Raw genomic sequence first — 14,814 nt, forward strand, 5'->3', positions numbered from 1 at the left:
CACTTAGTCCAGCTCCTTCTCCATAACCTGATCTCCACCTAATCCAGCTCCTTCCCCATAACCTTATCTCCACTTAGTCCAGCTCCTTCCCCATATTCTGGGCTCCACCTAATCCAGCTCCTTCCCTCTTAGACAGTAAGAGGAGGCCTGGACAAGGGACTGGAGGAGGCTGGGTCACAAAGCAAGGTCACAGGCCCCTCAGGGACTGGATGGGGCAAGGACCCAGTTTCCCAATGTCCTGGCACCTCCAAACCGCTGAGACCCGTGCCTAGTGGATGGAGTCAAGGTCTCCAATCAACAGGAGATTTCAAACCCAGAGCAGGAGCCATGGATCCATCTTTAGGACTTTGAGAAAACCCCTCTTCAGCAGAGTGAAGCCATGCTCCCTCTGTCCGCCAACCCCAAGAAGAAAGTAGAGGAGGCATCTGCATTATGACTCCCTCCTGGAGATTCTGGGGCACTTACCCGTTCCCCAGGGGGGCCAGCCGGGCCGTCAGCTCCGGAGTTGCCCTTGGGAGAGAGCAGAGAAAAGCTTATTATTATTACTTTTGATCAAAGACCCTGGCCATGACATCATCATAATTTCAGAGCCAATGCTGTGCATGTGGGGCTCCTGAAGGTCACCCTGACCCTCAAAAAGGATGGAGAGCATTAGGGCTGACCAATGTTCCCAAGGCTGCATCCTCCTGCCTCCTCACGCCTACCTGACAGAGAGCTGATAGCCCAGGGGTCCTGACTTTCCAGGGATGAGAGGACAGCCCCCTGCAGTGAGATAAATGCTGTGCTCCAGGTGAGGAGCGCATTGAAATTCATGCCAAGACAGACACAGGCGCTGGTGTAAAGCCACCCTGACCTGTGACAGCGACTGTCCCACCAAGTTCTTAGTTCCCATTAGGTAAGCATTAGGTCGGCTTATGGGGAAAGCACAACATGGCCCCAGAGCTGATTACGGAAGCATTGACCGTAGGCTGTTGGTTGGGCACAGTCCATGGGTGATGCAAACGGTTAAGCCCTTGGCCACTAACTGGAAGGTTGGAGGTTCCGTTCACCCAGAGGCACCTCAGAAGAAAGGCCTGGTGATCTACTTCCAAAAAATCAGCCATTGAAAAGCCCATGGAGCACAGTTCTACTGTGACACACATGGGGTCACCATGAGTCAGTCAACTGGACTGCAACTGGCTTTATTATCTGGGCCCACTCCAGCCGCCTGGAAGCACGCTCCATTCTGTCCCTGAGCCAATCAAAAGGGTCACCTCTTTAGCAAGATATCAAAACAAAACAACAACAACAACAAAAAAAACTTGTTGCAGTCAGATCGATTCTGACTCGTATCGACCCTATAGGACAGAGTAGAACTGCTCCATAGGGTTTCCAAACAGCGGCTGGTGGATTTGAACTGCTGACCTTTTGGTTAGCAGCCGAGCTCTTAACCACTGCACCACCAGGGCTCCTTTGGCAAGACCGTACTTTAGAATTAGGTCCAGATGGAATGGGAACAGGTTGACGGGTTGAGGTGGATGTTTCCAGATTCACGATCTGGGGAGGGGCTTCAACGGCACTCGGCAGAAGGAAGGTACATTCGAGGCAGGCTAAGGCTCACCCACGGCAGAGAGACCTTTCTTCAGATTTCTGCAAAGGTTTCTCTGCAGCCTCCAAAGCCTTTCAGAGAACTAAGGCTCCCTGCAGAACCAGGCATGTCTACTCCAGGAAGGCAGTCTGCCCAACGTCCAGCTGGGCCTGGCCTCCTCGGGCCACGGAACCACTGTCTTTAGGGGACAGAGCCATGTCCTGGGGCATCACATGTGGCCACATGATTGGATGGATCTAATTGCAGGAGAGGAACTGCGTCTTAAATTGTCATTAGTTGCCATCCTGTCACCTCCGGCTCATGGCGACCCCATGTGTGCAGATACCACCCCGTAGGGTTTTCAAGGCTGGGACATTCGAAAGCAGATCTCCATGCTTGTTTTTCAATACCTCCAAGAAAACTTCTTTTTTTTTTAAATGAAAAAAACTACAAATCATCCCTGGGGGTTCCATGTCTCAGCAGCATTGTGACTAGGGGTTGGTGGTGGCCCCACTTCAGGCTGGCCACCTCAGAGACACCGCACACGTACGCAGACATACCTTGGGGCCAGGCTTCCCCGTGATGCCCCGTGGACCTCTCTCACCCCTCGGACCCTGGACAGACAGAGAAGGGAGGAAGGTCAGCCCCTGAATTCTCCTAAATGAGCTCCATGATCTCACGGAGATCCCCTCCCCCACCCCACCCACATGCGCTCTCAGATGCCTGAGAGCCACAAGGACGATTACCGTTGGGCCGCGCTGCCCCCTTGGTCCTGGCTTTCCAGGGGTCCCCTAGAATCAAAGAAGAGGGGTGGTCAGTCACGGGTGTAAGCACGTCCCTGTCAGGGGTCCCTCCCCTGGGTATTGAGAGGCCTTGGGACCAGCTTCCTTATCTCTGGTTTCACAGCTCACCACCCAGCGCTCCCCATCCCTGCCAAGTCCTGCTGGAATCCAGTCTTCTTCCTGCAATCTGATGGATGTTTTGCTATCATCTTTCTTTCCCTCTAAGCTGCTACCTGCCCCCCTCCAGTGGCTCCCTCCATCTCAGCAGGGGGGAAATCATTGCAAGAACATGGAAGAAAGCCAACCCCTTTCATACATAATTTACTTTTGCTACAGTTAACAATATCAGCCGTTAAATTTTCAGCAGGCTCTGCAGACAAGCAAACTTACAACTGAATGCATAAATCCCAGGGTCCGTTTCCTCTCCTCAGAGAATTCAGATCCCCTTTTCTGTTGCTGCACTTGTTTTGCATTTTTCAAACCACAGGGAAATGCCTTTTTTTTCTCCCCCGGAAGAAAGATAGACTAGCTGAAAAATGCAGTTTACCACAGCGTATGGGAGTAACGGATGGAACACAGGTCCGGTACTCCACGGCTTCTCAGTTTGCCTGGATTTTATTCTGGTTTCTAATGACGGGGCCCCTCATAAGTGTCCACTCAGCAGCTGCCAGCATCATCACCGCTTCTTAGGGTCTGCTGTTTTGCAAGGAGTCTAACTAACCACTGATAATGACGAGTTAATTATGTTGCCTTTTAACAACACACTCTGGCTCCAGTATTTTAATTATACGGAAAGATCCTTGGGCTTCAAATAAATATTTGCATATGAAAACTAATGAAACATCTGCTTTCTTCAAAGGATAAACTTTTGACCGGTGGAAGAACCCACAGCCAACCTGGCTAGCTCTTGGCATTTGTGGGTAACCCACTTTGTCGGGTTTTCTCATCCACCCCCATCCCCACCACCAACACCTAAACCCAAACCCTCCACCCTAAACTAGTTCATCAACCGATGGATGACACGGGTTGTGGCCCCCCAGGTCCAACTGGAGACTGCATCTGAGGCGCGGCAGGAAGATCTCATAGGAAGCAAAATGGAGGGCCAGCCACCAATCCACCTGGGCCTCTCCTGGCCTCTCGCTCACCACTGCTCTTTGTAAACTGACTCCGGCCAAGGAGTCCCGAGCCCTGCTGACTGAAGCTGTGGGACAGAACGTCCTCCCAGTCCGCAGTCTTCGCCCATACCCTCTGTCCTCACCAAGGCAGCCTGGGTGGTCTCGAGCCGAGAAGCTGAATGCACGGGAGGAGGGGCCTTGGATGGCTGGCAGCCATTTCCAAAGGCTGGCTCTTCATGGCCGGGGCCCCCGGGCTCCACGTTGGCCCAGGCCCAGGCCAGGGGTGGCCGTCACCCTGTTCCTCTTCCTTCAGCCACAGCCGGCTTTTGGTGGAAAAGAACTGCTCACACTCCGTGGTTTTCCTGTTTAACCAATAGTTGTTCATGGAACTAAGCCACACCTCTGAGCTGCGGTCGGGCAGGCAGGAGAGCTGTCTGGTGGGCTCACAGCAGCCCTTGGACACACGTGCGTGCACACACACACACGTGCACACACACACGTGTACACACACACGCAGACATGTGCATACACACATTCATACACAGTCTCACACACACACACACACACGCACATATACAATCAGTCATGCCAAGCACCCTAGCATCAAGAAGTTTCCATCTGAGCAGAATATCCAAAAAGAGGTTTAAAAAGACCTCTCCAGAGAAGCAGACCTTGGACCTGACCCCCTCACAGCCTTCCTGCCCTTTCCCACCCATCCCCCACTCTGGGGACAGAACTACATTTAGAAGTCCCCCATGTCACTGCCCAGACCACACCCCTCAGGAGTCTCCACTCCTTGGGGCCAAGAACTACCTGTGATGGGCGACAGGCTCTGCCAGACTCTGCAGCCCCGTCACCCCCTCCTCACTCTCAGCCCCCACACCCTTGCTTGCTGGGCCAGCCACATGCAGGCCTTCTCCGCCCCCAACACCCACTCTGAGGGGCTGCGAGCTCCCCCCATCCCCCTCACTCATCCAACCTCTGTCCACCTTGCAGGTCTCGGCTGAATCCTCGTCCCTGCCCCCGAGACGCCTCCTCTGACATCCGGTTCCACCCTTGTGGGCGCTGCACGCTGGCACGCTCCTGTGTACTGCTCGAGGACACGGGGCCCGCTCACCTGCATCCCCACTGCCTGCACGTAGCATCTTCAGGGAACAGGCGGCCACAGAATGAAAAGCCACGGCTACGAGGAATTACAAAGCCAACAGCAAGCGAGGACGGACACGCAGTGGGACGGCGCGTGGCCTTGGGCCTCCGAAGGTCCAGACAGTGAGCCAGTATCCAAATGCTTCCACAGGCCCGACCCGGGGCTCCACGGTGAACCTAGAGGCGGGCCCACCTGCAGGGGCAGCCTCGCCCGCCCCGCTGCAGACGCCTGGGCAGCCCCACTCAGGGGCTGGGAGGGTCCCAGGGGCTGCTGACCCACATTCCCTTCAGTCCTGAGCTCGGTGTAAAGCAACTCTACTGCCGAGGCAATCGCCCCCGTACTTCAAACACCTTCCTGCGGCACTGACTCTAGAGCAGGCCTGTGTCCGAGAGGGCTGCACTCGGCTTCCTGATCAGGAGACTGTGATTCGTGCTGACGGGGGGAGAGAGACGGCCAGGGCTCCATCACGGGGTGTCACCACTACCGTGGGCTCCACGGAAAACGGGGCCGTGTTCTCAGCCCCAAGAGCATGTGGTGACTCGTGCCTAAAGCACCAGGCGGCAGTGACTTCACCTCCCCGATGCGGCCCGGCACCCCCAGTGACCACAGATGCAGCAGAGGCTGAGAACGTGCTGACCTGTGGTCTGAGGCCTGGAGGGGCCTGGAAGGGGCTGGAGAGTGTAGACTTGACTCAGCTTTGTGCTGTCTCCAGCCATTGTCCAGCAGCTCCCTGAGACTGAGTCAGGGGAGACCTGGGTGCAGGGTTCACCCGGACGCAGACCAGGAGCCTCGGCTGGAGCTTCCCTCTGCCAGTGGGCGCCCCCACCCCTGCCAGTCAACCACGGTCTGCACCAGATCAGTGACGCATGTGGCGGTCATGTCCAAATTGTCATCATTCCTATTTGGGATTCTTGAGGAGGACTTTTAAATGCAGCCAAAGCCTCAATAAGTAACCAGTTTTCCAGGACAGCTCTGAGCCCGTGGGCTTTCCTGACATCTTCCCCCAACCTCTCGGCCGCTACCTAGTCAGTGTCACCATCCTCATGCCGGGATACTGCCACAGCCTCCTCCCTGCCTCCCCCTCCCCCTTTGCCCTGCTACTGTTCATCCTCAACTCAGCAGCCCCAGGGACACTTCTAGAACTTGACCTGGGCCCCATCACACAGACTCTCCAGCAGCCTCTTCTCCCTACAGGGCACAGGGCCCAACAGGACACAGCCTGCGACCTCAGCCCCACCAGCCTCATCTCATCTATACACACACGCACACGTGCACACACACGTGCACGCACACACACACACACACACATGCACGTACACACACACACGCACGTACACACACACGCACGTACACACACGCACATACACACACACGCACGTACACACACGCACGTACACACACACGCACGTACACACACACGCACGTACACACACGCACATACACACACACGCACGTACACACACGCACGTACACACACACGCACGTACACACACACGCACGTACACACACGCATGTACACACACATGCACACACACACATGCACGTACACACACACACACGTACGTACACACACACACACACGCACGTACACACACACATGCATTCCATAGTTGTAGTATCTGAATGGACTAGAAGAACCAAACCCCTCATAAGCCCAGGGGAGAAGGAAAGTCATCTTCAGCCGGCAGGTCAAGCCTGTGTAGAGACTTTGCCCATCCTCTATCTGGGAGACGCACGGCGGCCAGGAGAAGTCACCCCTCACAGCCACGTCCCTCCCAGTGGCTGTCTCCTGGATCATGCCCACCCCACGCAGCTGCTCCTGGTTCAGGGACACAGGCCTGGAAGGGGTCTGGATCATAAACCGAGACAGAGCAAAGCTTCCAGCACAGCTCAGCGGTCTGGCCGGCACCAGCCGCGTCCACACTGCTCGGGGCAGGCCGGCAGCCGGGCAGAGGTGGCTGAACGCTGCATTGCTGCTGAGCCTTGAGAGGCCATCACCCGGTCCAAGCCCCACCACATCCGAGCCGCCAAGGGCTGTGGCAACTCTAGGGTCTGCACGTGGAAGGCAGTGCTGGGGTGCCACCACGGTGTGCAGACCTCTCCTGCTCCTCGGCCACGGGCCTGGTTCCCTCCGTGTCCCTGCTGCCACGCGGCCTCAGCACAGCCACTGCTTTTCCGGTGTGTGGCCCTGGCAGGACACGTGTCTGCTTGCATGAGCTTTGGTTGTCTTGAGGCCTTTCTCCCTGCTTTTGAGAGCATGTGGACTCGGTATTAACATGAGAACATCAGCTGGAGCAGCATGTCACAGCCTGCAGCTCCACCTCTGCAAGGAGAGACCTCAAAGGGGGCGATGGCAGGGGTGTGGCTGAAGCTCGGCTCTGTGGCCGCACACAGGGGAGCCACATCTCTCTGGGGCTGGGTCCTCACCGGCGCTCTGCCTGCTGGCGCACATGCACAGCTCCGACAGTCTCTGCCCCCAGGTGCCCGTGGGCAAGTCCGGCTCAGCGTTGAAGGCCCACAGTGGCTCCGCATCCTATCTGACGGCCAGCACTCAGCAGGGCCGAGGGTTTAGTGCTGACAGCCCAGGGCTGCCTCCTGGCCAGCAGGGACTCAGGCAGTGGGGTAGGAAGCCAGCCCCCAGCCCAGCACCATGCTCACGATGACAACCCATTACACCTTGATGGGTGTTCTAGGACAATGGCAGCTTGGTAATGACGGGGACGAAGCACCTTGAACTTGGACTGGGAGGTAGTGGCAGCAATAAAAAGAAAACTTCTTTTCCCCTTTTTAAAACCAGCCTGAGGAAGGACAGCTTGGGCGAAGAGAGGAATCTTGCTCCCACTAACGACCGGAAGGAGTTCGCTGGCATTCGTCATTTACCAGAAAGCTCTATTTTCTCTTCTTGACATGCCCCCTTCCCTGCCTGCTGGCCTCGCTGTCACATCACCACCCGGCCCAGCATCAGGGAAGAGCCGCGGCGCTTAGTGTTCAAGGCCATGGGCTCAAGGTCGGCCATTGTGAAAAGCAGTGTTGGCAGAGCGTGGGTGAGAAATTAACAGACCGTGGACTTGGGAACATCTCCGGGAAGCAACAAGCCCACAGAACAAGCGGCCGGACCGGAGGCCAGGCCATGCTTACCCTGCCACCCTTCTCTCCATTGGCGCCAGGGAATCCAGGAAATCCAATGGAACCCTGAAAGAGAGGTGGTTAAGAAACTCACGTGCGAGCTGGGCCAGAAGGGCTGGCTGTGCTGCGACTGGAGGATGAGTCTGTGTTGTAGTTAATGCCCCTGACATGAAGCCCTTCCACTCGCCAACCCGCCCATCCACTCACCCACCCACCCGTCCATTCACCCAGCCATCCACTTATCCATTGGCCCACCTACTCACCCACTCACCCATCCACTCACCCACTCACTTATCCACTCACCCACTCACTTACCCACTCACTCTTCCATCCACCCACCCACCTGCCCATCTGCCCACCCGCCCACCCATCCTCTCATCCATCCATCCATCCATTCACCCAGCTATCTACTTATCTACCCACCTACCCACTCACCTATCCACTCACCTACCCATCTACTCACTCAAATCCCACATTATATTATTCATGGATCTGCCCGCACATCTTCCCACCCATCCACCCATCTACCTACCCACCCACTCACCCATCTATCCACCCACCCACCGAACAAGTACTTCCTGATCATCTCCTAGACACCAAATTTAAAATTCCAAACTGCGTCTTAACCATGCTGCCTCTCCACCCTCCGCCCACACACCATGTCTGCATAGCGCTGCCAGCTTGGAAGAAAAGGGGACGATACTATAAGATTTCTCTGGAGAGGAAGAGGTGTGCGTCTCACGTTTATGACATTTTGTTTATTGTTCCTTGTTGCCATGCTTTGCTATCTTCCCAGAATGCCACTCAATAAAGAATGGCGGCTTTCAAAGTCAGAACAAACGCACACGCGCCCACTGTGGCATCCAGCAGCCACTCGATCCAGATGTCTATAGGGATACACAGACGAGGGGTGAGCTAAGGACTTTCATCTGGCGGACGCCCAAACCACTGCGACGTGCAAAAGGAACGCCAACTAGTTCCCCAGACACTGAGGGTCGTTTCGCCCGTCCACAGACGTTGGTGCTGGCAGCTGCCCTCCACAGCCTCCTCCCCACGTGGCATAACGACCTGATCGCACTTGCATCCCTGAAGAGCCCATGAAGTTCTGAATCCTGCATCTCCCCTAGGGGGCTGCCCTCGGTCAGCCCACTCATGTGCCCACCTGCCTATCCAGCAGGGGACAGCAGGCAGGACGCCTGGGGTGCAGGGGCCTCCAGAGCCCCACTCAGGACGGGGTCACTCTGTGTAGGAGTCAGTCCTGCATTTAGTCACTGCCCACGGGACACCCAGGCAGTTAAAAGTCACACCTCACCTTCCCAAAAGGCTGCCTGGGCTTGATGTCTACTATCTGCCCTGCTCTCCCCAAACGTCAGCTCCCCTCTCCTCTGCCCCCTCCCCTCCCCTCTCTCCCACTGCTCTCCCCTCCCCTCCCCTCTATCTCTCCTCTACTCCCCTCCCCTCCCCTCTCTCTCTCCTCTACTCCCTTCTCCTCCCCTCCCCTCTCCCTGTCTCCTCTGCTCCCCTCTCCTCCCCACCCCTCCCTTCCTCTCCCCTCTCCTCTCCCTCTCTCTTCTGCTCCCCTCCCCTCCCCTGCTCTCTCCTCCCCCAAATGGACTTGTGTTTAAAGAGAGAAGGTGTGTCCATCCAGCCCCCTTTCACCCAGCAGATGGGTGATGACAGCACATCTGCAGGCACATTAGATATGACACAGAAGCCCACTGCTCCTCCGTGTTGGGGGTGGACTTGCATACACTGGGAGTGTCTATGAGTTCAACACAGGAAAGATGGGGTCAGACAGACGCTCCTTCACTGGCATGGAAACGCCCAGACCTGAGACCCCAGCCCACAGCACCTCTGTGATGAGACTGTCTTGAGTCCTAGAAGGTGCGTCAGCCGATGGCACACAGAAAGCACAGGTGCAGCCAGAGGGAGACAGGGCTCTCTCTGCTCTTTTAAGTGTGTCTCTCGTGCCAGGCAGCTGGTTATTTTTTAAGGAAGATCCATGAATAATAAAATGTGGGATTCGAGGGGAAAAGATTTCCAAAGCCTTAAGGAGCTGTCTCACTGAACCTAGAGTAGGGTTTCATGTTGGAAAGGTTTTTGTCTTGCACTGAATCTCAGTTACCAGCAAATGACCTTGGAATCTCCAAAGCGAGTCACAGCTGAGAGGGGACAGTCCCGTGTGGGCAGTGCAGGGGGTGACGGGCCCCACCAGGGCGGTGGGCTGTGGGCCAGAGGCAGGCATACCGCCCACTCTCAGCTCTGGGTCTGTTCCCTTCTTGGAAAGCTCCACTAACTGTGCAAGTACCTCCTTCCAACTCAGCCCAGTGAGTGCCAAGGCTGTGCACAAAGGAATCCAGAGGGGCACAAGCCCCCAACGTCTGTTTATGCCACCGAAGCTCTCCCAGGGATAGGAAGGCGCTGAGGTGCCGGGTGGGGTCGGACAGGGTGGGGACGGGCCGGGAGCATCCTTAGGGCGTCTCCCTTAACCTAACAGGATGTGAGGGTGGAAATTACCTTGGGCCCTTGTCTTCCTGGGTACCCTGGCAATCCGGGGACTCCGAGTTTTCCCTGAGGAAAGATGAGAGTTCCATCAGATGGTGTCTCCCGAGCCATTCTCTCAGAGCTGAGAGAAAGCCAGCATGCTGTGACAGGGGAGAGGCCTGGCACACAGTTTCCAAAGGCTGAAGAACACAGTCATGGGGAGGCCCAGCCAGTCCTTCCAGGGTGGCGTCTGTGCACCCATGAGGTAAGATGGGTCCCCCATAACCCCTGGCCTAGTTTAAGACAAAGGCCCCTCAACAAAGGCCTCTCTGAAGTCAAAGTGGTTAAAGACACAGCCCCAAGTATTCTTTACCTGTGAGATTTTTCTTAATCTCCGGCAAAAGCCTTCCAGTCTCGGGGAGAGGCGGTGGGAAGTTAGTCGCATCCCCTTCTGGGGCTAGGGTGGCACATCCACAGCTGGGCCCTGCCGACTAGACAGGCACCTTCACCACCGTGGGGACATGGCTATCCTCCCCCCTGTAGAGGCGGGGACCTGGACGAAGACAGGTCACCCACTTGAGAACGGGGCCTGTGAGTGTCGTGGCTCAGACTTGCGAGCTCAGAAAGCCGGGAGGAAGGTGCTCTCGTGGAAGTGGCGAAGTGGACAGAGGGTCACACTCAGGACAAGAGGGCATCGCTCTGCCCACAAATGCATTTTCCGGGAGGGCGGCCCGAGTCCCGGGCAGTGGGGTGAGATGGAGCCAAGGCCCTCGGTCAAGTCTGCCCCACCGTGGGGGTGGCTCAGCCAATTCAAGTCCCGGCCCGGAACTCCAGGCACCAGGAAAGGTCCGTGGAGTCCAGCTAGGTCACGAAACCCCTGGTGCTCAGGCCCTGCTTCTTTACCTTCTCCCCCGTGGGCCCCAGGGGGCCAGGGTCGCCATTGGGGCCTCCTCGACCCTTCGGGCCTTCAGGACCATCTTCTCCTCGGGGACCAGGTGGGCCGATCTCTCCCTGTGAGTCAGAGAAGAGGAGGTGAGGAAGACCACCCCCCGGCCTCCACCGCCCAAGCACAGCTCCCACCAGGGTCCCGGGGCGGGGGGTCGAACCCCAGGCAGCTTGTCCTAAGAGCCACTCAGCAATCCCGGCACACTCGCCTCCCCAGCTGATGGCCCGTGGCCGTGTTGCTGACAGAGCAAGCCTGCTCTGCAGTAAATGACTGGGCTTGGCTGGCCTGTTAGTTTCTCAAGGCTGCACCTCCCACCTCCCAATTACCGGCTCCAAATCCAGAGCCTCCCAGCTGAAACAGCCAGTGAACAATAGGAGCTCTGAACTGCTACTTCCCGAGATAAAATGGACAGAAGCCCAGGCAGGAAAAAAAAAAAAAAAAAAAACACACAAACTCATTGTCCTCCAGTCAATTCTGCCTCATGGTGACCACATGTGTGCAGAGTAGAACTGCTCCATAGGGTTCGAACCCACCAGCTGCTCCTTGGAAACTGTATGGAGCAGCGCTACTCTGTTCTATAGGATCACTATGAGTCATAATCGACTTGATGGCAACGGGCGTACGGGTATGTAGGGTTCTCTTGGCTGTAATCATTAGGGAAGCAGATCACCAGGCCTTTCTTCCGTGGTGCCACTGGGTGGGTTTGAACAGACAACCTTTAGGTTAGTAGTCAAGTGCAAACCATCTGAGCCATCATTGACCTATTTCCCAAAATAGATCAGGATAGCCTGCACTGGGGAGAGAAGCGGGCACTATTATCTCCTTCTGAAACTCCAGGAGGTGTTGAAATGGGTCTTGGTCCCTAAACTGTGTGGTTACCTGGGTACAAGGGGCCCATAGGAGACCCACAGGATGCAACCACAGAGACAGAAGCGGTTAACTATTGCCTAGCCCATCATCCCCCAGTGATGGATGGGAGGCCTTGGCCTGGACAAGAACGGGGGCTTGCCAAGGTCAGGAGCAGAGCTACACCGAGCCCCTGAATGCCCACCCTGGCGCTCCCCATCTGCTTACTGCGGAGTGCTCCTCTGAGCATGTGCTCCCAACAGCAGCTGTGCAGCCCCAAACCCAAACATGCATCGCACGATAATAAAGGCTAACAACTTCTGTCCTCCTAAGCTCCAGCTTGGCGCAGGCCGAGGGCGCCGTGTCCCTAAGAAGCGTTCTTCTAGCTCAACAAGATAATCCCTCGTGCACTTGCTGGGCGTCTGGGAAATGCCAGGCCGGCGCTGCGTTCTCCAGGGGAAATGAGGATGAATGACCTTGTTCCCTGGGCTTGGAGAGCGCCCCACCCACCTGGCGCCAATAAGATCTTTGCTCACGGGGTCTGAGCAGAAGGACCATGAAATGTCTTTTGTGCCTTCTCCTTTGAAGCTGCACCTCATCATATGGACCCCAAACGTGGGCTTAGTCATCAGAGAGGAGGGAAAAAGGGACGTCGTCAAGTCAAGCTGAGAGGCGCCCTTGGATATGGGGTAGAAGGATCTTCCACTATGGAGAACGTTCTAGGGAGGTGTCTTCAGAGCAACACGACCAGGATGGGACTGTGGATGGCTGTCTTTCCCCCAGCTCTGATAGAGACACACAAAGCACCCTCGTTCCGGCAGGGTCAGAAGACGCCCGCAGATCCCGCTTTGCAGGAGGATCATTGCGGCAGCTGATGACAAGCCTGTCTAAGCTGACAGGTGTCTGTCCAGGTGCTCCCGGCTGCCGCCACGCTGTGCCACCTGCATGGCACAGGGAGGTGCCTCATTCCCTCTGCCTGGCTTCTATCCATTCTGGAGTTGTTAGGGAGACTGACTTTAGCGTGCTCAGCAGAGCTGCTAACCGGAAACTTCCAGGAGCAGCCTTTGCATCCCCCTCCTCGTTTATATGAACACAGCCCAGCAGGTGCCTTTCCACTGGGCATCTGCCACTGCATACAGACTCCTCCTCTCACAGCTGCCACTGGCTGTCTCTGAAGCTGAGCTACGTTATTCGTTAAAAAGCATCCTGGCACCGCAGCTTCTCCTGACAGCCCCAGGCAAGACTGCAGAACTCTGAGCTGTCGGTGGTCCCAGAGAGGAACTGGTGGTGCCTGGGGGACCCGGAGGCTCCAAGGGCACAGCAGGGAGCCCTCAGCTCTGGAATGCCAGCCTTGTGGCCTCCTGTCTGCAGGCCCTTCCTCTCTCGTCCCACGCCACTGTCCTTCAGCCAAATGAATTGCTCTTCAACTCAGAGCATCGGCCAGGTAAAAACACCTCCAGTGACCCCGTTTTGTGTCCCCCAAAGAAACGCGGACGTCCTGACCCCCGTGCCCGTGTATGTGACATGCTTTGGAAATAGGTTTCTTTCTTTATGCAAATGAGGTCATTAGTGTCGCCCTCGTTCGGGGCCGCAGAGTCGATTCTGACTCGTGGCGACCCTGTGTACGACAGCGGTGGGCGGTCGGGCGGGTCCCAGCCCTAATCCCCTCTGAGTGACAGTTGTCCTTAGGATCCCTTCTGAGCGGTGTCTTATCAAGAACAAAATAGGCCAGACACACACGCAGAGGGAAGACAGACAGACGTCATGTGAGGACTGTCCACAAGCAAAGGGACGCCATGGCTGGCCGGCAGTCACAGAAACCAGAAGACAGGTTCACGGAAGGAAGCGACCCGCCCAGACCCTCATTTGGACTTCTAGCCTCCAGGCCGAGAAAACGAACTCCCGCTCTCTGGCGCTGCCCACGGGCAGTGTTTTGTTCCGGCAGCTCCAGGGCACCCATGTGGGATGAGGACATGGGCACAGGGTAACTACCGTCGTCCCCAGCCTCAGACAGGCGAGACCCACCTGGCCTCGGAGCATGGACACTGAGGAGGGGGAACTGGAGAGAGCCACGCCCTCGGCACCCCCAGCCCCCACACCCCGACCAGTACTCTCTGCAGGGGGTTCCCCCCATTCTGAGAAGCTGCCCTGTGGCCCCAAACACCCCAGCCCCTCCCATAGACTCACCCCGCCGTTCCCCGACCCGAATCCCAGACCCCAAACACTCACCCGGTCGCCCTTGATGCCCATGTCTCCTTTAAACCCCGGAAAGCCGTCTTCACCCTGGACAGCGGGACAAGAAGGGCCTCAGTCTGGACAATGGACCGCTTCCCCGCAAAGCGTGACCCCGGCTCACAACAGGGCCGCGATCTGCACAGCTTCTCCCACAAAGACTCCACGCTGCAGTGCGGATGGGCCGAGCACCCCAGAGCCAGTCCCCCGTGAAGCGCCTTGCCAGCAACCCCCTGCATTCAGGGGTGTGACGTTCTGCACTTCCAGGCGCGGGCCCACAGCGGGGGCTGCAGCCCTAGCTGTCTGAAAGCTCTGCGCCACGGTGCAGAGGCCAGCCGCCGCCCGGCCAGCATCCGCGCCTCTGAGCAGCTCTGCCGGCCACTCGCCACTGCAGACCAGTAGCTGGTGAACAGGCCTGAGTGTGAGGAGGGGGAGCCGGATGAAGAACGCCCCCAGAGAAACCAGGCTGCTGTTGCCGGCATTGCCAAGGAAGGCGCTAAGAGGCCACCACCAGGTGCCGGCAGAGCTGCCCAGGGGCAGCGGCTGCTGACGGCTTTCAGACACACCTT

General features: G+C 56.9%; 1 protein-coding gene across 1 annotated transcript in view; it reads right to left on the reverse strand.

Moving 5' to 3' along the window:
• COL5A1 (collagen type V alpha 1 chain) overlaps positions 1-14,814 on the reverse strand; it is a 149,024-nt gene that overhangs the window by 48,005 nt on the left and 86,205 nt on the right. The window contains exons 30-36 of the mRNA XM_023742655.1: positions 14,243-14,296; positions 11,125-11,232; positions 10,255-10,308; positions 7,750-7,803; positions 2,314-2,358; positions 2,128-2,181; positions 466-510 (exon numbers count right to left, since the gene is read on the reverse strand). Coding sequence (XP_023598423.1) covers positions 466-510; positions 2,128-2,181; positions 2,314-2,358; positions 7,750-7,803; positions 10,255-10,308; positions 11,125-11,232; positions 14,243-14,296 — 414 coding nt within the window. The remainder of the gene's footprint in view (positions 1-465; positions 511-2,127; positions 2,182-2,313; positions 2,359-7,749; positions 7,804-10,254; positions 10,309-11,124; positions 11,233-14,242; positions 14,297-14,814) is intronic.

The sequence above is a fragment of the Trichechus manatus genome, unplaced genomic scaffold, assembly GCF_000243295.1.
Source record: "Trichechus manatus latirostris isolate Lorelei unplaced genomic scaffold, TriManLat1.0 scaffold00214, whole genome shotgun sequence".
NCBI lineage: Eukaryota > Metazoa > Chordata > Mammalia > Sirenia > Trichechidae > Trichechus > Trichechus manatus.